This window comes from Juglans regia, chromosome 8 (assembly GCF_001411555.2).
Source record: "Juglans regia cultivar Chandler chromosome 8, Walnut 2.0, whole genome shotgun sequence".
Lineage (NCBI taxonomy): Eukaryota > Viridiplantae > Streptophyta > Magnoliopsida > Fagales > Juglandaceae > Juglans > Juglans regia.
Genome location: NC_049908.1, coordinates 15,910,169 through 15,937,532, shown reverse-complemented (window position 1 = coordinate 15,937,532; position 27,364 = coordinate 15,910,169). Strand labels below are relative to the sequence as shown.

Genomic DNA, 27,364 nt, shown 5'->3' with positions numbered 1-27,364 from the left:
ATTGTTCCTAATGAAAACCCTTGTCTTGTTTGTCCCATTGCAAGGCATTATAAACTCTCATTTCCTGTTAGCAATCATAAAAGCAAACACATCTTTGAATTTATCCACTATCACATATGGGGACCCAACTCAATTGAAGCTTATAATGGTTCCAAATACTTCTTGACTATTGTAGATGACTTTTCTAGGGATACTTGGATCTACCTACTCAAAGCTAAGTTACTAGATCATGCATTGAAGCTTTCTGCAACTTAGTAGAAACCCAATTTCACACCAAAGTTCAAGTTCTTAGAAGTGACAAAGGCCTTGAGTTTCAAATGAGGGATTTTTTTAATAAGAAAGGGATAATACATCATAAAACTTGTGTGGAACCCTACAACAAAATGGGGTTGTCAAGAGGGAGCACCAATACCTTTTAAATATAGCTCGAGCCCTTCAAATCCAAACCAATATTGGAGTGACTACATTCTCACTGCATCATACATTATCAATCGGGTTCCTAGTCCTTTGCTATCCAATAAAACACACTTTGAGCTTTTATTCAAGTTCACCCTATATATTCCCACATGAAGAACTTAGGTTGCCTATGCTTTGCCTCCACCTTATCTCAAAACATAAACAAATTAGACCCTTGTCGCAGGAAATGTTTTTTTATTGGTTGACTTTTGGGGTAAAAGGATACAAACTTCTTGACCTTGATACTAATGTAGTTTTTATTTCCAGAGATGTTACATTTTTTGAGCAAATTTTCCCCTTTCACCACCACAGTATTCCCTTACCTCCTTCATAGTTGCCACTTCATGATAACTTTTCCACTTTTCCTACTTATTCTAATCAACCTACCACTTCTCCTTCACCCCTTCACACACCAATACAAATTCTATGCCACTCCCTCAAGTATCTTCCCCTTCACCACCTCTCTCTTTTGACCCTATCATTTCTACACCCTTCTTCCCCTCCACCATCCCCTTCAGTTCCTACACCTCAACCTACTATTAGTAGATCAACCAGAACAAGAAGAGCTCCTCAATATTTGAAAGTCTTTCATTGTCAGCAAGCTTCATATGCCTCACCTACTCAATCTGTGGTCACAACATCTTCTCCCTCAGATATATCAGTTCCCTTGTTTGCCTCTATTCCTTATGATCATTTATCACCCACTTTCTCTTTTTGTTTTTTTCTTCTACTATGGCTTCACACATTGATCCACATACCTACAAATAGGCTACCAAAGACCTAGACTAGTGTAAGGCAATGAAAACTGAGCTTGAGGGTTTAGAACTTAACAACACATGGGTCCTCACTAAGTTACCCCTTGGTAAAATTCTCATAGATTGCAAGTGCATGTACAAAACCAAGTATAAATCTAATGGCACTGTTGAGAGAAAGAAGACCATATTGGTTGCTAAAAGCTTTACACAACAGAAAGGTATAGACTACCATGAGACCTTCTCACCAATGATTAAAATGGTCACTATGAGAACACTTATAGCCTTAGTAGCCATCATAGGATGGCACCTTCAACAGTTTGATGTCAACAATGCATTCCTCTATGGAGAACTCAAAGAAGAAATTTACATGAAAAAGCCTTCAGGCTACCACAAAGGCAAACCTGGTCAGGTATGCAAATTGCTTCGAAGCCTCTATGGTCTCAAGCAACCTTCACGCCAATGGTATGAAAAGTTGTCTACCTCTCTAATTCAATTTGGCTTCACTCAATCTAAGGCTGATTACAGCCTTTTCACTTGGATTAATGGTGCCAACTTCACAGCCTTATGGATGACATAGTGGTTGCAAGTAATTCTCTTGACTCCATTTCTGTTCTCAAAACTTTCTTGAAGCTATCACTTCAAAATCAAAGACCTTGGCCCCTTAAGGTATTTCCTTAGCATTGAGGTTACTAGATCACCATCTAGTATCCATCTTTACCAAATAAAATACACATTAGACATACTTGCTGACTCAGCACATTTGGCCTCTAAGCCTTCGAAAATTTCCATGGACCAAAACCACAAACTCAGCAAAACCTCTGGACCTCCTTAGCTGATCTCACTGCCTATCGACGTTTCATAGGCTGCCTTCTTTATCTCACCATAACCAGACCAGACATCAATTATCCCACCCAAGTCCTCAGTCAATTCATGGATCACCTTTCCACCACCCATCTTGCTGCAGCCCATGAGATTTTAAGATACCTAAAAAATGCCCCTGGTCAAGGCATCTTGCTTTCCTCCACTTCACCACTTCATCTTTGAGGCTATTGTGATTCTGATTGGACTTCTTGCCCCAATACGAGAAAGTCAGACGCTGGCTATTGCATATTCTTGGGACACTCTCTTATCTCTTGGTGCTCTAAGAAGCAAACTGTTGTATCACGATCATCTGCTGAGGCAGAATATCGTGCCATGGCCTCCAATTCTACAGAATTTACTTGGCTAAGAAAACTTTTTTCTAATCATTCCATTCCTCATCCTCAAGTTGTTGACTTGTTTTGTGATAATCAAACTGCACTCCATATAGCAATTAATCCAGTTTTCCATGAAAGGACAAAACACATTGAAGTGGACTGTCACTTGATCAGAGATAAAATCCTAGAAGGCAGCATCAAAACTGCCCATTTTTCAACTCATTCACAGCTTGCTGACATCTTCACCAAGTCACTGCCCTCTTATCTCCTTTATTTACACCTCTCCAAGATGGGAATAGTGAACATCTATTCTCCATCTTGCGGGGGTTATTGGAGCAGCATGCACAACATGGCACCACCACCTTGAAGTTGTAGGATCATGAAGGATCGACTAGCAGTGACAACACCAATCGAGTTGATTTGCAGATGCAGTCATCACATGATGCCCTTGTTGCTAATGATATTCCAGGTAAGCATCTGCATAAAAAAACTAAAGAAATTTTTTGGAACGAGTGCGGCACTCCAATACCACAATCGATTTTCCTTTTTGTATCCCTTTCACTTTTTTCAATGAGACATGCGTATCTGGATCATAATCAAACGATTTTGTCGCTAACTCATTCAATTCCTCCTCAAATTCACCCTCAGACCCAGCCTTGGATAGAAAATCCACGTGATTCACGTCTTCCCCCTCAAAAAAATCCTTATCTCCCAACCCACCTAACTCAAATTCCAGAGCTTCATCCACTAGGCGCAAATTACTTCTTGGCGCTGAATTCCACAAAAATTCCTAATTGTCCCCCTCACAAGCAGCATATGTTAATTCATACTAATTTGGCAGTTGCTTATTCAGCGTTGCCTTCACTGAAACGGGATCCTCTAATTCCTCTTCACTCATAGTCCCAACACTAGCCTGAATCTGCACTTCCTCTGAAAGCATCCCCTTAGACGGTTCCTCTCTATATTCTTCCATACATGCTTCAAAAATCTTCCCATCCATCGAGACGTACTGGACGTCAGATACCTTCCTGCTGGACCCTTCTTTTATCAAACGGATGGATTCGAGAATAACCTCTCGTCTGGTTTTTGAAGACTCTCCCACCACCATCTCCGACGCATTATTGGTTACATCACCATTATGATTACCTACAGCCTTCCACATATTGTTGATAGCCTTCTTTTTACCCGCCTCCTACACGAACCCAATAACAGTTATTTTTTCCCCATCCGCAAGACGTTCCTTCTGGAGCACCGAGCCTCAACATGCCCCTGTTTCCTACAAAAAACACAATACGATGGGGTTGATTCGAAATAGACTTCTTGAAAGTGGCTTGTAGCAAGGCCCGGGGGACCCAACCAAAAATATTTCCATAGAGGCTGTGAAACATCAATTTCAACACAGATGTGCGTGGCCTTCAGGCGAGTCACACACGTCGTGGCATTATCCCTCTTCAGGTATCGACCAATACCATTCCCCATACTTCGTAACATCGATTCCTAAAAATAATTAGGCGGCAAACCCGACAACGTGATCCAAACAGGAACCCACAGGGAATCCTCGTCTTCGACAAAATTCGGGGTCTAGTGAGAAACCTGAAAAGGGCTTCCATGATTCTCGGAGTTCCCTCTCGCCATCACAGAAATAAAATCTTCCTCCTTTGCATTCCGTACCAACACATTCCGAGGGTTACGCAATTGCCCAACCACGGACAGCAATCTCAACCCCCAACGATTTTTTATAAACGGACGAACCTTATCGAGTGAAGGCCGTCAACGAAGAAATTTCAGTACCACCGAGAACCAAAAAGGCTCTGTAGATTGTTGAATCTCAGTCTTCGAAAAAATGAAAAACATTGTGCCATCCTGAAATCGAGGTTCCCGTGGAGGTACAAACACCTCAGGTAGCAATTGAAGATTCGCAGCCACCACGTCCACAAAAGCTACACCTACGATAGGCTCACGTTCAGTACGCTGCAATGTACCATTCGTCCACCCCTGTACCGAGGGGTCGCCAGCCTACAGCGACTAAGGCCATAGAAGCCCTAATAACCTCCAAGCCGTAGAAAGAAAAGTATCCCTACGCCATGTCAGCCCTCCACTATCTATTTCTTTTTAGCCCTTTTTTTATAGCACTTTTGGTTGCTGGCACTTTTGATGGCCCCTCCACCCAAGGGAGCACTTTTTCTCACCCTTGGCCAAACCCTCATGCTCCATCACGGTGATCTCCGAGGAGGCAAGAATTTTTGCACTTCAGGGGGCGAGCTTTGTTTCTCGTCATGGTGCTCGCGTTAGGTACGACCCCTAGGTTGGGCACTTCTGCTTGCCCCAACACTGTGCTCGCATCTGGGGAGCACTTTTCCATTTTGTACTCGTATTGGATCACAAACCTATCTCAATTCATCTCAATTTATTTTATCTAATCATTACAACTTTTTCAAATTTCAACACAAAATATAATAAACAATTCAACTTTTTCAAATCTCAAAATAATAATAATATTCAAAAATAATATTCTAACAATATTTTATTCAATTTTCAACTTTCATGTCATCTCAACTCAACTCAGTTTAACATCCAAACGCAGCCTAAATCTAATCTTCACTTTCATTTATATTATTTTATTTACATTATTTTAAGTATCTCTATTTTTTAGCAAATCATATGATTCAAATAATTGAGCTTAGATCCTATAAAAAAAAAATCACTTGTATGTGTTATATTATATATGAAAATGAATGGACGAGATCTATTGGGATGATTATACGAGTAAATCACGTCCTTTCAATTTTTAACCCCACGTATTCAATGTATGATATTTTCACTAAAAATGACCGAAGTACTGCATGTAATTTGATCCAAATTACCTTTCATCATTTCTCTACGTGACCATTCATCTTTCAAATGGGTCTTTTATATTAATAAATTCAATTTATAAGCTGGTGTGGAGTACACACTCAATATTTAATTTATAAAAGAAAAATTTACAGATTTGAATCTTGAAAATTAAATCGTGTCACATTAGTGATGTGGATGGCGTATTTTTTTCTACACTTAGAATAGAATGAATCATTTATGTTCAAACCAAGGAGTATGTTCAACTCCAAGAATTATTAACTAGAGCATATCTTTTTTCCAAATTCAAAAACAAATAAAAAATGCAAACCAAAGTCATGGTCTTGTTGACGGGGCACAGTTCCGAGAAGCCTTTTGTCTCATTGACAAGGACTCAGACGGTGTGTTTCTACCAATCATCTGTTTGTTATTAATTCTTGATTGATATCGTGTGTAATGCACGGTTCATCATTTTACGGTCAATATTTGGCAGCTTAGGAATTCTATATTTGACAGATATGGAGGCGATTTTGGCCTTTGAATCTTCGAAAGCACGAATGCACGCACGCCCAGCAAAATTCATATCATGAAATCTTCAAGCTATTACTTCAAAAACACCCATAATGAAAATCTCCTTAAATTCCTAACCAATATTCCTAATTGAAAATAGATAAATAATATGAAATGAGTTCTACAATATTTATTAAGTACTTGATATCATTCGAAAATGCCGGCGTGCGGCATAAATGACGTTGTATGACTATTCATTTTATGTGTTTGTTTCTCTTCCGGTATCAACTTTTAATGATCACTTTATGTGTTTATCTCTTTCATATGAAATCTTTCAAATTCTTATCCGAATTTGAGAATTAGATCTTTTTCCCGCAACATAAGGAGAAGAAACAATGCATAGGTTTTGTTTGACTTATCCTGAGTACTTTTGCTGTAGGGTACATTATTCTGAGAGTATTTCTGTATCAAAACATGCTGGCCATAAATATGATATAGAAATTTCTCTGGTTGAACCATTGATCCAAGACTCAATACTTCTAGAAACTCTTCAACGTTGCTGAATGGGAATTTCTCGCACGCGTGTTTGACCATTACAATATATATATATATATATATATATTTCAAACTGCATGCTTTGAATGGAGAAACTTCTTATATATATGATAACTTCACCAAAACCCAATTTTAATAATTAACCATTCTTTCTTTCAAACCCCAGCAGTTTTCTCCCCGTGGAAATTAAGCAGCGGCTCTGTGTGTCTCTGAGTTGATTAGGTACAGTATCAAAGCTTTAAACCCAGCTAGCATGGCAGATGCGTTGACAGAAGATCAGATGGCAGAGTTCCGAGAAGCCTTTTGTCTCATTGACAAGGATTCGGACGGTGTGTTTCTACCAATCATCTGTTTGTTATTAATTCTTGTTTGATATTGTGTGTAATGCATGGTTCATCATTTTACGGTCAATATTTTGCAGTATAGGAATTCTATATTTGACAGATACGGAGGCGATTTTGGCCTTTGAATCTTCAATAGCACGTATATAAGCACGCACGCCCGCCCAGCAAAATTCATATAATGAAACCTTTCATATTCTTACCCGAATTTGAGAATTAGATCTTTTTTCCCGCAACATAAGGAGAAGAAACAATGCATAAGTTTTGTTTGACTTAGTCTGAGTACTTATGCTGTAGGGTACATTACTATGGAAGAATTGGCAACGATCATTCAGTCATTGAATGAAAACCCCACAAAAGAAGAAGTTCGAGACATGATTGGTGAAGTTGATGCTGATGGAAATGGGACCATAGACTTTCAAGAATTCTTGAATATTATGGCAAGAAAAATGAAGGTACGTAACGTTACAATATTATAATTTATGTCCATGTTATAATATGAATTTTTTACAGAAATTATTGGAGGTTTATCTCTTATCTTTAGAGCTTCTTACATATTTGTTAGACGATGTTGATGAGGATGTGATTCTATTAGGAAAATGTTGCCGAGGAGCTAAAAGAAGCCTTCAAAGTCTTTGACAGGGATCAAGATGGATATATTTCAGCTAATGAGGTGAGCCTTGCCTGCGTTGGCCATATAAAATACTCTTGCTCTTTCTGTTTTCTCTTACACTTGCGTTTGAGCATACGAACATACCGCTAGCAGTATTTCATAATTTTATTGTTAACCCTCACTTATAATTAGGAAGAAATTGACCCAAAAATAAAAGATGAAAGACAACAAAACTTGTATGCAAATTACTTCCACATTAATTTTATTAACCTTTAGGCCTCTCACACTCCGCTCTCTGCCTTTCCTCTGTTTTTAGTTCTCGTTTTGTTTCATACACGCATGCAGGCATCTTGCATGTAATGAAGCCTTGAGATTTTATTGATATAACCTAATTTATCACGGATTTTTTTTCCAATTTTTATGTGAGTGAGCAATTTATTTATTTTTTAAAAATATGCATGTGCTTCTTCTTGTGTAGTTATGTACTTGTGGAATTTGCATGTGAAATGCCTCTTACATTGAATTTCACCATTTTCACTTTCTTTGAGTGATCATGAGTTTGACCTTATTGATCACTTTAGAAATGATCTCAGCCAACAGTTCCGATCAAGCCTTGTACTAGACGTACGTATGAGATAAAAGCAATCAACATGATGCAATGATGCATGATTTCTTTCTGTCAATAGAATTGTTTTGGTAAGAAATAATCATTTTGGTAGGAAATACCTAATAACAAATAAACAGTTTTCTTGTAATATATAATTTTCTACGTGCCATGCACTTATTTAAAAATCCAAAAACCCAAAGTTTTTCCACATGTATGACATGCAAATTTTGATCTTTCATTGGTGGAACGTCATTGAGTTAGTCACAATATTCCCTTTTTGTCACAATAATCCGTTTGGCCCCCGTTTGGAGAGTGAGATTAGAAGAGATAGTTTTAGATAAAAGTTAAAAGTTGAATAAAATATTGTTAGAATATTATTTTTTAATATTATTATTGTTTTGAAATTTGAAAAAGTTAAATTGAGATATGAAAAAGTTGAATTGTTTATTATATTCTGTTTATAATTTGAAAAAGTTGTAATAATGAGATGAGATGAGATGATTTCTCAATCCAAACGGGGGCGCCTTAATTATCATTTTTATCATCTACTTATGTGACATGAAATGATTGAAAAATTATTTGCTATTTTACTCTTATCTAACAATCATTTGTGCCACATCACAAACCAAAGAATAATGTTATATATCTAGAAGAGAACATTCTTTTTCATGTAAAACATTTGACAACAATAAAAACTGACACATATGTTCATGTCCTACGTTGGTATCAGATCATATTTTAATTGTCTCCTAAAAAGAACTCTAGAATTAAAGGAATCAAAGGTATGTATAAGAAAAGTAATGCAATCAATTAGCAGCTAAGGACATTATAAAAGTATCACTTTTATTTCATGATTAATTTGTTCCAGCTTTTATTTCAGCTTCAAATGAATATATGTAAACATGACTCATCATGCCATGATCGGTTATTACTATACCTACCTTGGCTAAACAAAGACATTTTTTGTTATGTAGCTGAGACATGTAATGATGAATTTGGGGGAGAGATTGACGGACGAAGAGGCTGAGCAGATGATTAAAGAGGCTGATTTAGATGGTGATGGTCAAGTCAGCTATGAAGAGTTTGCAAGGATGATGATGCTCAATTGATTTAAAACGTAATAAAAATAGAGTCATGCATGGCACCTTAAACATTTTGAATGCCCGCATGCCTTTCCTTTCGTTGATGCTAGTGATTTTAAGCATAAAATATTTGAGAACATCGATCCAAAAGGAGAGTAGATTTCAATTTGAAAGTACGCTTGCCGCATCATGTTTTAGAATTAGTTTGAAAAAGCTAATGATCATTTAGTAAGTGAACTTGATTAAAAAAAAAATTAGTTTGAAAAAGCTAATGATCATTCCTTCCTCAATGTTTTTATGAGAGGAGTATTAAGAAGGAAGATTACAATCTATGCAAGCATTGTAATTTGCATAAACTTATTAAGGGTTCCAGATGGAGTACAAATTATAATATGCACAATGGAATTAATAAGATCAAAACATCAAGTCTATGTGATTAGGGAAATACTCCAGCCACACAAGGATTACATAAAAGTAATTCCACAAACTATTTTGACTTAATGTGGTTTGTCAGATTATAAAGTTAATTTTATTATAAATTAGATCTAACGGATCAAATGAAACCACATCAGTTTGTGAGATTACTTTTATACATTTTTTGTGTGAATGTAGCACTCCTCATGTGATTAATGCACAATAAATATAAAAATTGGTAAAGAAAAAATGTACTTCATGAAATTTGAAAATTTCAAATTTGATGCTCATTTATCACAAAATCTTTTAGTCCTCAATCCGTTTGTAATGAGCTATAAGGAGTGTGTGCTCCTTAGTTGGAAAAAATAAAACAATTTGCTTCAAAGTTCATGGCTTGGAGCCTAATTTGCTGGGTCATATAGTACGTGAAAAAGAAAAAATATATTTTTGTAAAAAGAAAAAAGGTCTTTAGCCCTTTCTACTAGAACTATTGTGGAAGGCATGCGCGAGCCAAATGCTTGATTCAGTGGTCCTTGATGCAAAGCTCTAGTCGTTGGGATTGGTCCATTTTGCAAAGCATTGGTCCTTGGGCCAATGCTCTCGATGTACGTACGCACTAGTCCCCGAATCACTGTCATTTGTCACACGTACGCACTGCTCCTCAATCTAGTGCACCATGAGCACGGTCCATGGACCTGAGCTCCCTACATCGACAACCCAAGCGAGGTACTGCACTAGTCTATGGATGAGTATAGGCGAAGTGTTATCGCTAGTCAGGTGATGCCAATGAGTGACTAGTCCGTGGACCTGTGCAAGTTGGATGGCTTTGACTCAAGGACAAGGGGCAATGTGCACCATTAGTACATGACCAGAGGGTAGCATCATTGTAACACCCCAGGCTTCTTGAGGCCTAGTATGTTGTGCTTGGACGTTCCGACTCGATGAAGCTCTACATTCATGATGTTGGATGTGGCACAAAAATACCAAAAAGCATTCGAGCGGATGGAGGTCGAGGATGGGGACCTGAGGTATGCTTTGTTGGAGCCAACAAGACAGGGGCTTGGTGCACCGGACGCACATGATTGGACCAGTGTGAGCTACTTTGTTGAATTTTTAAGAATTTTTTATGACATAACCATACGGCTATCTGGATCCAAATATACGACTGCGAACTCATTCTTCAGTGAGCTGTCGGAACTTCACTTCCACTTGGAAAATAGTTCTACTGACTCTGAGGGATTGTTATCTGCTATGGCTACGAGGATGAAGACCAAATATGATAAATATTGGGGGAATATTGAGAAGATAAATAGATTACTATTTGTGATTGTGATCCTTGACCCCCGATATAAGCTAGCCGTTCTAGAATTTTGGGTAAATTCCGTCCTCGGGGCAGTGAAGGTTGTAGAGTTCATTAGAGTGCTAAAAAGTAATATTAATGACCTATATAATCACTACAACAATAGTTGTCAGCCTTCATCCGCAACTGGTACAGGTAGCTCCTCACATTCGAGGCCGACGGGGTCAACAGCTTCCTCAGGTGCTTCTGACCCATCTGTAGGGGTTAGAAGCTCTCGTATTATCCAGTAGTATCATCAACTCATGTCAACAAAGAATATTATGTATTGTACATCTGAGGTTGAACGATATTTTATGGAAGCTGTCGAGGCACTTGAGGATGTATTTCAGCTATTAACTTGGTGGGAAGTTAATTCCACCAAGTATCCAGTCCTTTCCAGTGTAGCCCAAGATGTGCTAGCCATTCTTCTTACTACGGTTGCCTCAGAGTCGACATTTAGCACTGGAGGTCGCGTGTTGGATGCTTATCGAAGTTCATTGTCACCGTCAACCGTGGAAGCCCTCGTTTGCACACAGAATTGGATAAGTGAAACGCTCATTGGACTAGATATCGTTGGCGTTGATGCCGAGAGCTATAGGCTTCAATCGGATAAGTTTATATGCTTTTAAATGATTATTTTATTATTTTTAATGTTTCTAACTTCTACTTTTTATGATTTTATAGATCTAATTGTAAACCCTTACATAATTTTCGATGACTAAGAGTCTGAGACGGATGCCCCTTGAGAGTTGGGATGTAGTTGAGAGAACTCCCTTTCTTGGTAAGAATTAAATTCTACTTTTACCGTTTTTAATTTTTTTTTTATCAATTTTTTTTCATTTATTGATTGTAACTTTCTATCTTCATTTCAGGCATGAGTAATGGACCATTAAGATTTGAGTGACATGAGCATTTAATATTTATGTCAATGTTGTTATTATGTTATAAATGAGACTATTATAACTTATGGTTACATCATACATGTTATTTAGTTTTTAAATTATTGTATTTAAGCTTCTTTTTTTTATCGTTTCAGTATTATTATTTTTTTTACAGGTTTGGACTTGGTTAAATTATTAGTCTTAATGTCTTATATTTATTTTTAGATTAAGTCATAGACACACCTACCTCTGTTAATAGTGTTATGTCATGTAATGGATTAAATTTATTTTTGCATGTAATTTATTTAATAAAAGAAATTGACAAGTACTATTATTTTTTTTTTTTTAGTCCAATAGACAGTCGGAGCTCTGATGGAAGTCGGAGCTTCGACCTCCATTCAGAGCTCCGACTTCCGATCCGAGTCGGAGCAAAAAATTCGCTCCGACTCCAACAGGAGTCGGAGCTCGGAAAAGGCTACTCCGACTCCATCAGAGTTGGAGCTCAGCCTTAGTTGCAATAGTGCTAAGAGTGAGGCGCCTGGCCTTTGGCATTAAAGACTTGAACATGTGAATCACAAAAATCTGTCTAAGATTGCCAAGAAAGAGATGGTGGTAGGATTGTCTGAGCTAGGTAAAGTGGAGACTCCTGTGTGTGGGTCATGTCAATTGGGAAAACAAGTTAGAACAGCCACAAGAACACAACGGCTATCCTGACCAAACAACCATTAGAGTTGTTGCACATTAATCTTATGGGACCCTCTAGAACTGAGAGCCTGGGGGGAAAGAAATACATACTAGTAATGGTAGATGATTTCACCAGATACTCCTGGGTAGAATTTCTGAGAGAAAAAGGTGAAGCTTCTATTGTGATTAGAACTTTGTGCAAGAAACTTCAAAATGAGCAAGGGAAAGAAATAGTCAGAATTAGGAGTGATCATGGAAGAGAGCTTGAAAACTCAAATCTTGAGAGTTTCTGTGATGAAGAAGGTATCAGTCAAGAATTTTCTGCCCCTATCACTCCACAACAAAATGGAGAGGTCAAAAGGAATAACAGAGTTATTCAAGAAATGACACGAGTCATGATACACAGTAAAAATGTACCTACTCACTTCTGGGGAGAAGCTGTAAACACAACATGTCATATTGTGAATAGAGTCTATCCACGACCAAGCACTTCCAAAACACCATATGAGATGTGGAAAGGAAAGAAACCTAATGTGAAATACTTCCAGGTGTTCGGAAGTAAATGCTACATTTTGAGAGATAGGGAAAACTTAGCTAAGTTTGACCCTAAGAGTGATGAGGGAATATTTCTTGGATATTCCAGAACCAGTCGTGCTTATAGGAGCTACAATCTACACACCCAAACCGTCATGGAGTCCATAAATGTGGTGGTGAATGATGTTCCTGGAGAGGAATTGAACAAGGAAAAGCAAACTCACCCACCGAGTGAAACTGGACAAGAAGATTTTGGTGCACTAAATGAGAACTTAGAGACCTCTTCAAATGAAAAGGTGAGTAACCAAAAAGAGCCTTCTTCGAGAGTGAAGTTAAATCATCCTCAGGATAACATCATAGGAAACATAAATCAATTGGGTCACTCAAGCTACATCTCATAAATTGAACCAAAAAGAGTTGAAGAAGCCTTAAATGACGAGAATTGGTTGAATGCTATGCATGAAGAAATAAACCAATTTGTGAGGAACAATGTGTGGTATTTGGTGCCAAGACCAGAAAATCACAATGTGGTGGGCACTAAGTGGATCTTTAAGAATGAGTCAGATGAGAATGGTACAATAGTGCGAAATAAAGCAAGATTAGTTGCTCAAGGTTATGCCCAGATGGAAGGAATAGATTTTGACGAGACCTTTGCACCGGTTGCCAGACTTGAATCTATCCAGATATTGTTAAGCATTGCTTGCCACAAGTGTTTTAAGCTGTATCAAATGGATGTCAAGAGTGCCTTTCTGAATGGGATCCTCTAAGAAGAAGTGTACGTAGAACAACCAAAGGGCTTCAATGATCCTAAATATCCTAATAATGTCTATAGGTTGAAGAAAGTCTTATATGGTTTGAAACAAGCTCCTAGAGCTTGGTATGAGAGGCTAACTTCGTATCTAGAAGATCACAATTTTCTAAGAGAAAGTGTTGACAGGACACTGTTCATCAGAAAAGTTGGCGAAGACATAACAATTACTCAAATCTATGTGGATGACATTGTATTTGGATCATCTATTGATGCCCTGTTTCTTGAATTTGCTGAAGAAATTAAAAATGAATTTGGAATGAACATGGTAGGTGAACTAACATTTTTCTTAGGACTCCTGGTGAAACAGTTAGATAATAGGTTGTTTATATCTCAATCCAAATATGCAAAAGAATTAATCAAAAAATTTGGATTAGATGGGAAAAGCCATGCCAGAACTCCCATGAGCACGAGTGTTAAGCTTAGCACTAATGGGTCAGGCAAGAATGTTGAGCAATCCTTGTATAGGAGCATGATTGGGAGTCTACTGTATCTCACTGCAAGTAGACCAGACATTGCTTTTTGTATTGGGGTTTGTGCTAGATTTCAAGCCAATCCTCAAGAATCACATTTGGTAGCTGTCAAATGCATACTTCGCTATATGAATGAGACAATCAATTATGGGATCTGGTATTTTAGAGACTCTAATACTAAGCTTGTAGGCGTTTCAGATGCTAATTGGGCAGGTAATGTAGATGATAGGAAAAGCACTTTTGGTGGGTGTTTTTATGTCGGCACGAACCTTGTTGCTTGGATGAGCAAGAAGAAAAATTTCATATCTCTGTCCATAGCTGAGGTTGAATACATTGCTGCAGACAGCTGTTGCACGCAATTGTTGTGGATGAAGCAAATGCTATGTGACTATGGCGTTACTCAAGGTGTGATGAGCATTTGTTTACATTAGGCATGTGCATTGGATCATGCATTGGGCATATTAGACATGCGTACATCAGATCTTCACAATACCTTTAGCCTTGTCTAACGGTCACTGTTTCTGTCCACAGCCAAAGTCATGTCTCGACGTGTTCGTCCATGCCAAAATCCTCATGCCCCTGTTCAAGTAAATTTCCACAATGCTCAGGCAAGAGAACTTTATACTCAGAAGTTCTCTAACCGTTCTCTTATTGTCGAGCGTGAAGTCACCCTCGATGAGCTTATTGAGACTTTTATTCCACATATTTTTTAGTCAAGCTAGTGGCAGGCCTTGACCACTGGTCATCCCACTCCTTCTGTGGAGTTGGTTCAGGAGTTTTACTCCAATATTCATGCCATCTCTAATGATGGCTCTTTCAATGTTAGTCTCCGGAACATCGTCTTCTGGGTGACTCCGGGCAAGTTAGCAAACCTGCTAAATGCCCCGCGTGTGTCCAATCCGGTGTATCCCTATACAAGGACATCTCCTCCTAGTCTATCTGTCATTGGTGATTGTCTGTATGGTACATCTAGTGGTTGGGATGGTAAGTCACCACTTCTAACTGTAAGATTTTCACATGAATATCTCATTCTCAGTAGGATTGTCCTTACAAATTTGTATCCTACTAGTCATCAGAGTGATGTGGGTCTTGACCGCGCCACTCTTCTGTATGCATTGATCAATGATGTCTCCATGGATCTGGGGAGTCATCTTTGTCGGGTCTTGCTTGAGGCCTTTAATTCCCCCAAAGTACGGACTGGCTTGCCATTTGCCTGCCTCATCACTCAGTTAGCCCTCTCTCAGTCAGTTGTGTTTCTTCCTCATGAGCCTAAAATCCCTCTTAAGGCTCCTATCGGTCGTAGGACCATGCAGCTTAGTCGTGCTCACATTACCCATCACCCTCTGAATGTTGAGCATCCTCTTGCACCCTCCTCTCAGCCTTCGATCTCTCTGCCTTCCAGCTCACAGCCTCATAGCTCGGCACCATTCACATCGGCACCAGGTTCGACCGAGTCCAGCCTTCAGCAGGTCCTTGAGTACCTTGCCCGCCTTGAAGCCCGATTTGATAGCCTTGATGCTAAAGTTAAAAGCCTGCAGCAGCTTGTGTCTCAACGCTTCAACGATATAGCAGAGCGCCTCGATGATGATGATGGTGGCAGTCAGAGTGATGGTGATAATTGAGATTTTTGGCTTGTTGTGACAAAAAGGGGGAGTAGTATAAATTTAGGGGGATTGATATAGATGTAGGGGGAGAAGCTTTTGTTTTTGTATCACATGCTGCTTGTGATGCTATTGTTTGTCTAATTGAACTCAATGTCTGATTAATTTTTTAATGAAAAGTCTTTTATGAAAACTGTGCTACAAACATTGTTTATGCTTATGAGATTATTTGCATATTTTTGTTGGTACGTTTAACCGTTTGTAAAGTATTTGCAGAAATATCTCAACGTGTTCAAGACTATGCCTGAATCATGAGAATCCTGCTTGGGGTGTGTCAGGATTAGGTTATATGTATAGGTTAGAGGTTTTGTCACAAAAATGCAAAATGGGGAGATTGTTGAGGGAAAAATCAGTTGATTGACATATTCTTGTGAAAACCTGTGTAACATTATATTGTAACTAGTGTTGAAGCGGTGTAACATGAAAATGATTGAAGTGTACTCAACACGGCTCAACTGGCGCTCGACTGGCGCTCGAGTGGAACCATCCAGAGAGGTTCGCTCGATGTGCGCTCGACTCAGCGCTCGAGCAGAACCATCCAGAGAGGTTCGCTCGAGGTGCACTCGATGCAGCGCTCGAGCAGAACTCTTCCAGAGAGGTTTGCTCGATGTGCGCTCGAGAAAAACCCATCCAAAGAGATTCACTCGATGTGCGCTCGACGTGGTGCTCGAGCAGAATTCTTCCAGAGAGATTCACTCGATGTGCGTTCGATGTGTCGCTCGAGCCATTTCAGAAAGACAACGTGCGCTCGACACCTCACTCGAGCCAATGTTCAAGACAACTTAAAATTCAGGGTTTTGAATGCCATGATCTGTTGGGACTATATACAGAATAGCTTATTTCTGTTCGTTGGTGTGGAGAAACAGAGCAAAAACCCTAGTTGCTTCATGAGCCATAGAGAGAAACTTTTCCCCACATTGTGAATCTCTCTTGGACAAACACATCTCCACCACACCACACTCAAGATCAAATCTTATTCAAAATCCATTGAAGTGCACATTTTTATTGGCTGGAAGAGTCTGGAGCTGCTGTTGATGCAGAAATTGGAAGGTTATCATTGGAAGCTATAGAAAGGTCGGAGTTTCGGCATTACATGCTTGTAGAGATAGAGTGGGTCACATGTGATGTTGCATGCCAAGTTTAGCTACTATAAAGGTTTTGTGAGTGTCTCTAAATCGGTTGTAACAAACTTTTTCTTTAGTGAATTTTAGGTGGTGCCTTACACACAGAGCGATTTTAGAATTTGAAGATGTTTTTCGAATGAGTTTCCACTTCGTGACCAAAATCATTGTGTTGATTATTTGTGTTATTTGATTAACTATTTGTTTGTCTCTATTTTTAAAAAGACCATCAAAATTAGATTACACCTATTCACCCCTCTAGGTGTAGTGATTAGTAGAACCACTGCTTTTTCACTAGGATATCACTCTATTTAGGGTTTTTATTTATTGCAGGTAGTTAATTAGAGTAAGAAGTAGAACTTAGGCTAACAGGCTAATTGTGTTTATTGTTTTGAAGATTTATTAGTGGGTAGAAAGGACCTAGAATTATAGATTTAGGCTGCGTTTGGATGTTGAACTGAGTTGAGTTGAGATGATAAAATATTGTTAGAATATTATTTTTTGATATTATTATTATTTTGAGATTTGAAAAAGTTTAATTGTTTATTATATTTTGTATTGAGATTTGAAAAAGTTGTAATGATGAATTGAGATGAGTTGAGATGAGTTTGCTTACTAAACGAAGCCTTAGATTTAAATAGGAGTGTTGGCCCGCCCATTAGGAGGTGGGCAAGCTCAAAGATTTCTTTGCCAAAACCCACAAAACCCCATAAAACCAAACCCATTAATGCCCTAGCCAAATCCCCCGCATCGTCCAATTCCTTCCAAGTCACAGTCAAATTACCTAATCCTACTCAAAACACAACCTCCTTTATTTTCACAACATTTTTTAACTTATCTCATCTCATCTAATTATTACAACTTTATCAAATTTTCATACAAAATAAAATAAATAATTCAGTTTTTTCAAATCTTCAAATAAAAATAATATTAAAAAAATATATTATAATAATATTATATTCAATTTTCAACTTTAATTTCAACTCATCTCACCTATGAAAACAAACCACAACCATAACTCCCACCAATGTCAAACTTTGTACTCAACCAATAAGCACTAGGGCTACCTCCCCTATATCCCTAGTTTCCCCACATTATAAAACCCACATAAGCCTCATTCTCTTCCCCTTTAAATCGAAATCCCTAGCCCTCATGCACCTTACCTCAATACACAAACCGTAGTTAAGCATTGAAGTCAAGCCAATTCAACCCTAGTTAATTAAGCCATGCACCTCCACCACTCATTGGAGCAAGCTTCTACTTTCGGTAACACCCTTCTCTCTCTTTTGTTAAGGGATTTGGTTGTTGTTATTATGGCTTAAGTGAGGGAAAGAATGATAGGTGATAATGCCATGAATTCATAGTTGTGATACTTAAAGATTCAGTTTTATGACTGAATATAGTGTATGCATGTTGTGGTTGATCTTATTGTACTAACTTGCATGGATATGCATGAGTTGTAGAAAGAATACGTGTTAATAAATGCTATGAGTGATTCAATGTATGTTACATATTCCACAACCCATGGCTAAGGTTATTGGAGCAGCATGCACAATATGGCACCACCACCTTGAAGGTGCAGAATCATGAAGGATCAGCTAGCAATGACAACACCAATGTAGCAGATTTGTAGATGCAGTCATCATGTGATGCACTTGTTGCTGATGATACTATTGTAACTAATTTACTAGAAAGCTCTCCATTTAGTTGAGTTATTATGTATTTTTTTGTATTTTTAGAGTTAGTTATTGAGTTGTACATATATGATGAATATTCTTTGATTCCTTAGTTGGTTAGGTTGTTTTCCTTTTCAGTATATAGCTAGGAGCAATCTATAATACGAGTGGTACAATGAATGAGAAAAAGCAGCCTTTTCTTCAATTATCTCTCTGCTTTTCTTCTCCTTCTTCTTCTATTCTTATTCTTACATGGTACCAAAGCAGTAGAGTGAGAATTGATTTCAAATGGTTATCGACCTAACCAATTCTATGTTTCATGATTTTACCAACATTATCAACCCATATCGACTGATCATGGGGATAATCCTTCCATCCCCATGGTCCCTAATCTGCTCACCACAAAGAACTACACTACTTGGTCAAGAGCTATGTGCAGAGCTCTTCATGTTAAGAATAAACTTGGTTTTATCAATGGCACTAAAACCAAAAGACACTATTGATCCATTATATAATGCATGGGAACGCTATAATGATTTGGTTGTTTCTTGGTTACAAAACTCCATCAGCCAAACTCTGAAATCAAGCATTGCACCAGTTGATGATGCTAGGTAGATTTGGGAAGAACTAAAGGATCTATTTACTCAACAAAATGGGCATCAAAATTTTCAATTGAAAAAGGCCTTGACAGGTTTGCAACAAGAACATGATTCTGTCAGTGTTTATTTTGGCAAGCTTAAAACTCTATGGGATGAACTCACTATATATGACCCTAGGCTTGATTGTACCTACGGAAAACTTACTGTCTTACTTGATAGATATCAAAGGGATTGTGTAATACAATTCCTAATGGGTTTAAATGAATCTTATAATGTCACCTGTGACCAAATTATGTTGTTAGATCCTTTGCCTCCCATGAATAAAATTGTTTCTATGATCCTGCAGCAGGAGATGCAGCATCTTATGCTCTCTGGTCTCCCCTCTCCTGACTCAATGGCTCTTGCTATTAAGTAGGCATATCTCTCATACAAACCCCTTCCCAGACCAACTCACCCATAAAAACGTGACAGACCATACTGCACACACTGTAAAATCCAAAGGTCATGTTTTAGAAAACTTCTTCAAAGCAGGAAATGCCCGAGCCCCAATTTGCACTCAATGTAACGTGTCAAGACACATAGCACATAAATGCTATAAACTACATGGCTACCCACCTGGGCACAAGTTACGTGTTAAGGGTAAGCAACATGATTTTTCTGCCAATCTGACTTCAATTGAGCAAGAGGACTATTCATATGAGAAATTAACCTTCACAAAGGATCAATACTAGCAACTTTTGTCTCTATTGCAATCAAACGAGGTTTCTATTGCCAATCACTCGGTCAATCATGTCCAAGCAGATTGTGCCCACTCTTCCACCATGAATGGTACTCCTATTTGTTTCACTTCATCAACTCAAGCACACAAACCACCCACATACTCACCCTGGATTATTGACACTGGTGCTACATATCACATGATCTATAGCATCTCATCTTTTTCATCCATTACATCTCAAGTTTCCTTCGTGGTTCGACTTCCCATTAGCCAAATTGCACCTGTTACTCACATTGACACTGTCAACATCACTAACACATTAATCTTACATAATGTGTTATGTGTCCCTCTTTTAATTTTAATTTGATCTCAGCAAAACAACTGGCTAACTCCCACTGTTGTTGTTTCATATTTTTTTCACAAATTTTTTTTTATTAAGGACCTTTTGTCATGGACCACGATTGGCATGGGTGAGGTGAAGAATGGTTTATACCACTTGCTAGTTGATGCAGTGTCACCAACATCTCATCCTGACCACTTTTCTGTTTCTTTACATGAAAACATATTTGTCTCTCTACTAGTTACAGAAATATTTATTTAGTTTCAGATCTTTGGCATTCTAGAATGGGACATACACCCATTTCCAAATTAAATGTACTCTCAAATCCCTCTATCATTAAAACCGTTGTCTTGTTTGTCCCATTGCAAAGCATTATAAACTCTCATTTCCTGTTAGCAATTATGAAAGCAAACACATCTTTGAACTTATCCACTATGACATATGGGGACCCAACTCAATTGAAGCTTATAATGGTTCCAAATACTTCTTGACCATTGTGGATGACTTTTCGAGGAATACTTGGGTCTACCTACTCAAAGCTAATGACTAGATCATGCATTGAAGCTTTCTGCAACTTAGTAGAAACCCAATTTCACACCAAAGTTCAAGTTCTTAGAAGTGACAATGGCCTTGAGTTTCAAATGAGGGATTTTTTTAATAAGAAAGGGATAATACATCATAGAACTTGTGTGGAACCCTACAACAAAATGGGGTTATCGAGAGGAAGCACCAACACCTTTTAAATATAGCCCGAGCCCTTCAAATCCAAACCAATATTGGAGTGACTGCATTCTCACTGCATCATACATTATCAATCGGGTTCCTAGTCCTTTGCTATCCAATAAAACACACTTTGAGCTTTTATACAAGTTCACCCTATATATTCCCACATGAAGAACTTAGGTTGCCTGTGCTTTGCCTCCACCTTATCTCAAAACAAAAACAAATTAGACCCTTGTGGCAGGAAATGTTTTTTTATTGCTTAACTTTTGGGATAAAAGGATACAAACTTCTTGACCTTGATACTAATGTAGGTTTCATTTCTAGAGATGTTACCTTTTATGAGCACATTTTCCCCTTTCAGCACCACAGTATTCCCTTACCTCCTTCATAGTTGCCACTTCATGATAACTTTTCCACTTTTCCTACTTATTCTAATCAGCCAACCACTTCTCCTTCGCCCCCTTCACACACCAATACAAATTCTATGCCACTCCCTCAAGTATCTTCCCCTTCACCACCTCTCTCTTTTGACCCTATCATTTCTACACCCTTCTTCCCCTCCACCATCCCCTTCAGTTCCTACACCTCAACCTACTATTAGTAGATCAACCAGGACAAGAAGAGCTCCTCAATATCTGAAAGACTTTCATTGTTAGCAAGCTTCATATGCCTCACCTACTCAATCTGTGGTCACAACATCTTCTCCCTCAGGTATATCATTTCCCCTGTTTGCCTCTATTTCTTACGATCATTTATCACCCACTTTCTCTTTTTGTTTTTTTCTTCCACTATGTCTTCACACATTGATCCACATACCTACAAACAGGCTGCCAAAGACCTAGACTAGTGTAAGGCAATGAAAACTGAGCTTGAGGGTTTAGAACTTAACAACACATGGGTCCTCACTAAGTTACCCCTGGTAAAATTCTCATAGATTGCAAGTCCATGTACAAAACCAAGTATAAATCTAATGGCACTGTTGAGAGAAAGAAGACCATATTGGTTGCTAAAAGCTTCACACAGCAGAAAGGTATAGAATACCATGAGACCATCTCACCAGTGGTTAAAATGGTCCCTATGAGAACACTTATATCCTTAGTAGCCATCATAGGATGGCACCTTCAACAGTTTGATGTCAGCAATGCATTTCTCTATGGAGAACTCAAAGAAGAAATTTACATGAAAAAGCCTTCAGGCTACCACAAAGACAAACCTGGTCAGGTATGCAAATTGCTTCGAAGCCTTTATGGTCTCAAGCAAGCTTCACACCAATGGTATGAAAAGTTTTCTACCGCTCTAATTCAATTTGGCTTCACTCAATCTAAGGTTGATTACAGCCTTTTCACTTGGATTAATGGTGCCAACTTCACAGCCTTATGGATGACATAGTGGTTGCAAGTAATTCTCTTGACTCCATTTCTGTTCTCAAAACCTTCTTGAAGCTATCACTTCAAAATCAAAGACCTTGGCCCCTTAAGGTATTTCCTTAGCATTGAGGTTGCTAGATCACCATCTAGTATCCATCTTTACCAAATAAAATACACATTAGACATACTTGCCGACTCAAGACATTTGGCTTCTAAGCCTTTGAAAATTCCCATGGACCAAAACCACAAACTCAGCAAAACCTCTGGACCTCCTTAGCTGATCCCACTGCCTATCGACGTTTCATAGGCTGCCTTCTTTATCTCACCATAACCAGACCAGACATCAGTTATCCCACCCAAGTCCTCAGTCAATTCATGGATCACCTTTCTACCACCCATCTTGCTGCAGCCCACGAGATTTTAAGATACCTAAAAAATGCCCATGGTCAAGGCATCTTGATGTCCTCCACTTCACCACTTCATCTTTGAGGCTATTGTGATTCTGATTGGGCTTCTTGCCCTAATACGAGAAATTCAGTCGCTGGCTATTGCATATTCTTGGGACACTCTCTTATCTCTTGGTGCCCCAAGAAGCAAACTGTTGTATCACGATCATCTGCTGAGGCAGAATATCGTGCCATGGCCTCCAATTCTACAGAATTTACTTGGCTAAGAAAACATTTTTCTAATCATTCCATTCCTCATCCTCAAGCTGTTGACTTGTTTTGTGATAATCAAACTGCACTCCATATGGCAACTAACCCAGTTTTCCATGCAAGGACAAAACACATTGAAGTAGATTGTCACTTGATCAGAGATAAAATCCTTGAAGGCAGCATCAAAACTGCCCATTTTTCAACTCATTCACAGCTTGCTGACATCTTCACCAAGTCACTACCCTCTTATCTCCTTTATTTACACCTCTCCAAGATGGGAATAGTGAACATCTATTCTCCGTATTGCGGGGGTAATTGGAGTAGCATGCACAACATGGCACCACCACCTTGAAGTTGTAGGATCATGAAGGATCAACTAGTAGTGACAACACCAATGGAGTTGATTTGCAGAAGCAGTCATCATGTAACATCCCGTATTTTAGTATATTTTTAATTGAATTATTATTTGTTTTTAATTTAAAAATTGATTCTCTTGTTTTAAATTTTCAGATTTTAGTGGGTTTATTTTTATGATTTTTTTTAATTTGTGAAAATTAAATTTGACATGTTTCCTTAATATTAATAATTGTTATGCATTTAAATTTTTCTTAATTTAAATTAGTTTGTGGGTTTTAAAATTATTGTATTGTTGGATTTAATTATTTTGTTTTACTTAGTCACTGTGTTTAAATTTATTTTATTTAAACTGTTGTTTTGAAATAATTTTCGTTGGATTTTTGTGACCCAAGTTGTGAGGATTAGACCTGATTCATTTCCCTCCATTTTTTCTTTTCCTCTTTCTTTTTCTCTTCTCTCACTTTTTTTTTTCGTCTTCCCTCTCCCCGTGCGTTTTCCTTCCTCACCCAGCCCGCCACCGTGCACCTCCATCCGGCGACACCGCCAAGCCCACGGCCTTCCCCACCCTCTCCCTCCAATCTCACTAGCGTCACCGTCTACCCCCACGCGCAACCTTATGTCCGGCGTTCCTTGTGCTCGCGCGCCACCGTCGTGCCACCACCGGCCACCCTTTCTGCATCACTTCATCCTCGACCTCCTAGCAACCTAATGCACTCATCCTTGGCTCCGATCTATCACCATTGAAGCCCATCTATCTCCATCTCCGATTTGAGCATTTTGGCCTTAAACCGCCTGCCCACGCCGCCACCCACGGCCAACCGCCACCATCACTAGCTTCACCGACATCCCTAAGCCCTACCTAGCAATCTCGGGTCTTGGTTTGTCACCATTCAAAAGTGGGTTTTTGAACCCATGGCCACAGTGCTTTTGGCACTGTTTTGTTGCTACGTTGCCGCTTCTAGCACCTCCATGATCTTTCAAAAATTATATTATAGCATTGTAAGTATTTTCTCAAAGAAATTTTGAGATTTAAATGTATTTTCACGCTAACTCATATTTACTATGAATTGGTTGGTTGTGCCGAATTGAGTTCGAGGAGTAAGGGGGTCGGTTGGATTGGATGATGGAGTTGTTGGTGTGATTGGTTTATGCTATGAGATTTGTTGGCTGTTTCGAGTTTAAATATTGATGTTTTGTATTTGATATGGATTATGGTGGATATTGGTGATTTTAGGAAGTGATGATATATTTTGGGATTATGAGCGTTTTAAGTTTTGAGAAATTAAAATAGGTTATTTAAGAAGTTTAGGCTTAAATATCGAAATTCGTGATTGATTGAAAACTTACGAAAATTATGTGATTATTTTTATAGGTGACGATTTATAGTCGACTCGACATTTTTGAGCAAATTTATGAGAAGCTAAGTTGCCCAGGTAAGTGAGGTTCATATACTAGTTTTGCATAAAAAAAATGAAATGAGGTCAACTTTGAAAATATGCATGTTTGTTTGAAAAGAAATATGAAATGACCTCAAATGTTTGTTCTGCATTTGCATAAATTCTATATAAGAGAAATTATTTTCTGTCATGACTGGTGTAGAGATGAGCTAATTTTGCAATTTCTGTTTCTGAACTATGCAAAAGGAGCGAATATGAAAAATCTAAAAGTTTTTGCTATAAATAAATGAAGATGTTTTGGACTCTGTTTATTTCGAACATATGAAATGATCTGAAACTATTCAGTATTTTGTTTTGATATGATGTGTCATCTGAAAACCTTGGCATGAAGTTCTGATTCTGTATTTGAATGTGATATGGTTCCGACGATGTTTCGTTCTGTTTCTCTTAAAGCCCAGCCACGGGTATAATGGTGGTTTATAACCCTACTACGGGGGTGAAACATGGAATACGGCCCAGCCACGGGTATATTGGTGGTTCATAATCCTACCACGGGGGTGAAACACGGAGGTTTATCTTTTATCTTTAGAGCTTCTTACATATTTGTTAGATGATGTTGATGAGGATGTGATTCTATTAGGAAAATGTTGCCGAGGACCTAAAAGAAGCCTTCAAAGTCTTTGACAGGGATCAAGATGGATATATTTCAGCTAATGAGGTGAGCCTTGCCTGCGTCAATTGGCCATATAAAATACTCTTGCTCTCTGTTTTCTCTTACACTTTCTTTTGAGTGTATCGATCCGAAATCCACCATCAGTACTCTCGCGTTCGGGGCATACCAACATACCGCTAGTAGTATTTCATAATTTTATTGTTAACCCTCACTTATGATTATGAAGAAATTGACACAAAAATAAAAGATGAAAGACAACAAAACTTGTATGCAAATTACTTCCACATTAATTTTATTAACCTTTAGGCCTCTCACACTCCTCTCTCTGCCTTTCCTCTGTTTTTAGTTCTCGTTTTGTTTCATACGCGCATGCAGGCATCTTGCATGCAATGAAGCCTTGAGATTTTATTGATATAACCTAATTTATCACGGATTTTTTTTCCAATTTTTATGTGAGTGAGCAATTTATTTATTTTTTAAAAAATGTGCATGCGCTTCTTATCTTGAAAACTTAGGTCATGAAGACACGATGATATTAAAAAAATTATTGAGTTATTTTTTTAGATTTATTTTTATGTGCTTTGACTTATATTATATATGGCTTTTCCTATGTCATAAGTATTCCTGATCACGAACCATGCATCGACCACATGCAACCCTTGCCACATATATAACCACTCAACTATCATCTTGGAATTCGATTCAACCAAAATATTAAAAAAAAAAAAAACCGGTCCATCCAACATTCCATGGTAATGAGAAGACCACAACAAACTTCACCCGCTCATTTCTAGCTACCCCTCTCCTAACACGCACGTACAGTTTCAAATTTCTGTAACTTTCATCCGGCCATATTGAGTTTAGTCTGTTTGGAAATATAAATGTTCTCAAATATTTTCGGATATTTTTAAATTTAATTTTTTCTCTCTCCTTTCTTAAAATCCAATATAACATATTAACTCAAACTATTTCACTACTATTTACAGATATTATGCCAATAAAACTTAGTATCCAAACCAGCCTTGATTCTCCCAACTCCAGATCTATGCCAATAAAAATTTCTAATGCTTGGAAGTTTAATTCCTCTCAATGGCTAGGGGGATTCCAAGCTGCCGAATTACAAAAGTATCAAAATGAGATAAGTTTGACCTTATTGATCACTTTAGAAATGATCTCAGCATAACAATTGATCAACTACTTGTTTGTCTTTCTTTTGTTTAATCTGAGTGAAAGCATAACATTAGAAGCAAATTAATGAGTATTTGTGACGAGTTATTTGAGACCCGATTAGACAGATTTTGGCAGAAAATAATCATTTTAGTAAGAAATACCTGACAGCAAATAAACAGTTTTCTTGTAATGTATAATTTTGTATGTGCCATGATTTAAAAATCCAAAAACCCATAGTTTTTCCACATGTATGACATGCAAATTTTGATCTTTCATTCGTGGAACGTCAATCATGAGTAGTCCCAATAATCCCTTTTAGTAATACTATTTATCATCCATTTAATTATCATCATTTTTATCATCTTCTTATGTTCCATCAAATGATTGAGAAATTATTTGTTCTTTTACTCTAATGTAACAATAATTTTTGCCACATCAGAAGTAAAAGAATGTTATCTAGAAGGACGGAGAACATTCTTTTTCATGTAAAAAATTTGACAACAATAAAAACTAACACATATGTTCATGTCCTACGTTGGTACACTACAATACAATTTGTCTTTGTGACAGAGGAAACCGTCACCAAAAATTGCCAAAAAGTCACTAAAGATATTTGGTGACCACCACGACTGTCACCTAATGTGCGTCACAGAAAATAATTGGTGACGGTTTACTGTTGAACCGTCACTAAAAATATTTTAGTGACGGTTAGAGGTGTTCCGTTTGGTTCAACGTTCGAACGTTACCTTTTTGTGACGGTTGAGAATTGTCATAGAAAGTAACGTTCAGACGTCAAATTGAACGTTCGAACGGCAACCCGACCGAT

General features: G+C 38.0%; 1 protein-coding gene across 1 annotated transcript; it reads left to right on the top strand.

Annotated features, from left to right (window-relative positions):
- Positions 1–6,435: 6,435 nt before the first annotated feature.
- Positions 6,436–9,163, top strand: LOC108997761 (calmodulin-like protein 11). The gene is made up of 4 exons (XM_018974139.2): positions 6,436–6,633; positions 6,943–7,100; positions 7,241–7,318; positions 8,840–9,163. The coding sequence occupies exons 1-4, from the start codon at positions 6,558–6,560 to the stop codon at positions 8,972–8,974; spliced, it is 447 nt and encodes a 148-aa protein (XP_018829684.1). The 5' UTR covers positions 6,436–6,557; the 3' UTR covers positions 8,975–9,163.
- The last annotated feature ends 18,201 nt before the right edge of the window (positions 9,164–27,364 follow it).

Coding starts and splice junctions, on each gene's coding strand:
- LOC108997761 (XM_018974139.2), top strand. CDS start 6,558: ATGGCAGATGCGTTGACAGAAGATCAGATGGCAGAGTTCCGAGAAGCC. Junction 6,634..6,942: donor CATTGACAAGGATTCGGACG/GTGTGTTTCTAC, acceptor CTTATGCTGTAG/GGTACATTACTATGGAAGAA. Junction 7,101..7,240: donor TTATGGCAAGAAAAATGAAG/GTACGTAACGTT, acceptor TGATTCTATTAG/GAAAATGTTGCCGAGGAGCT.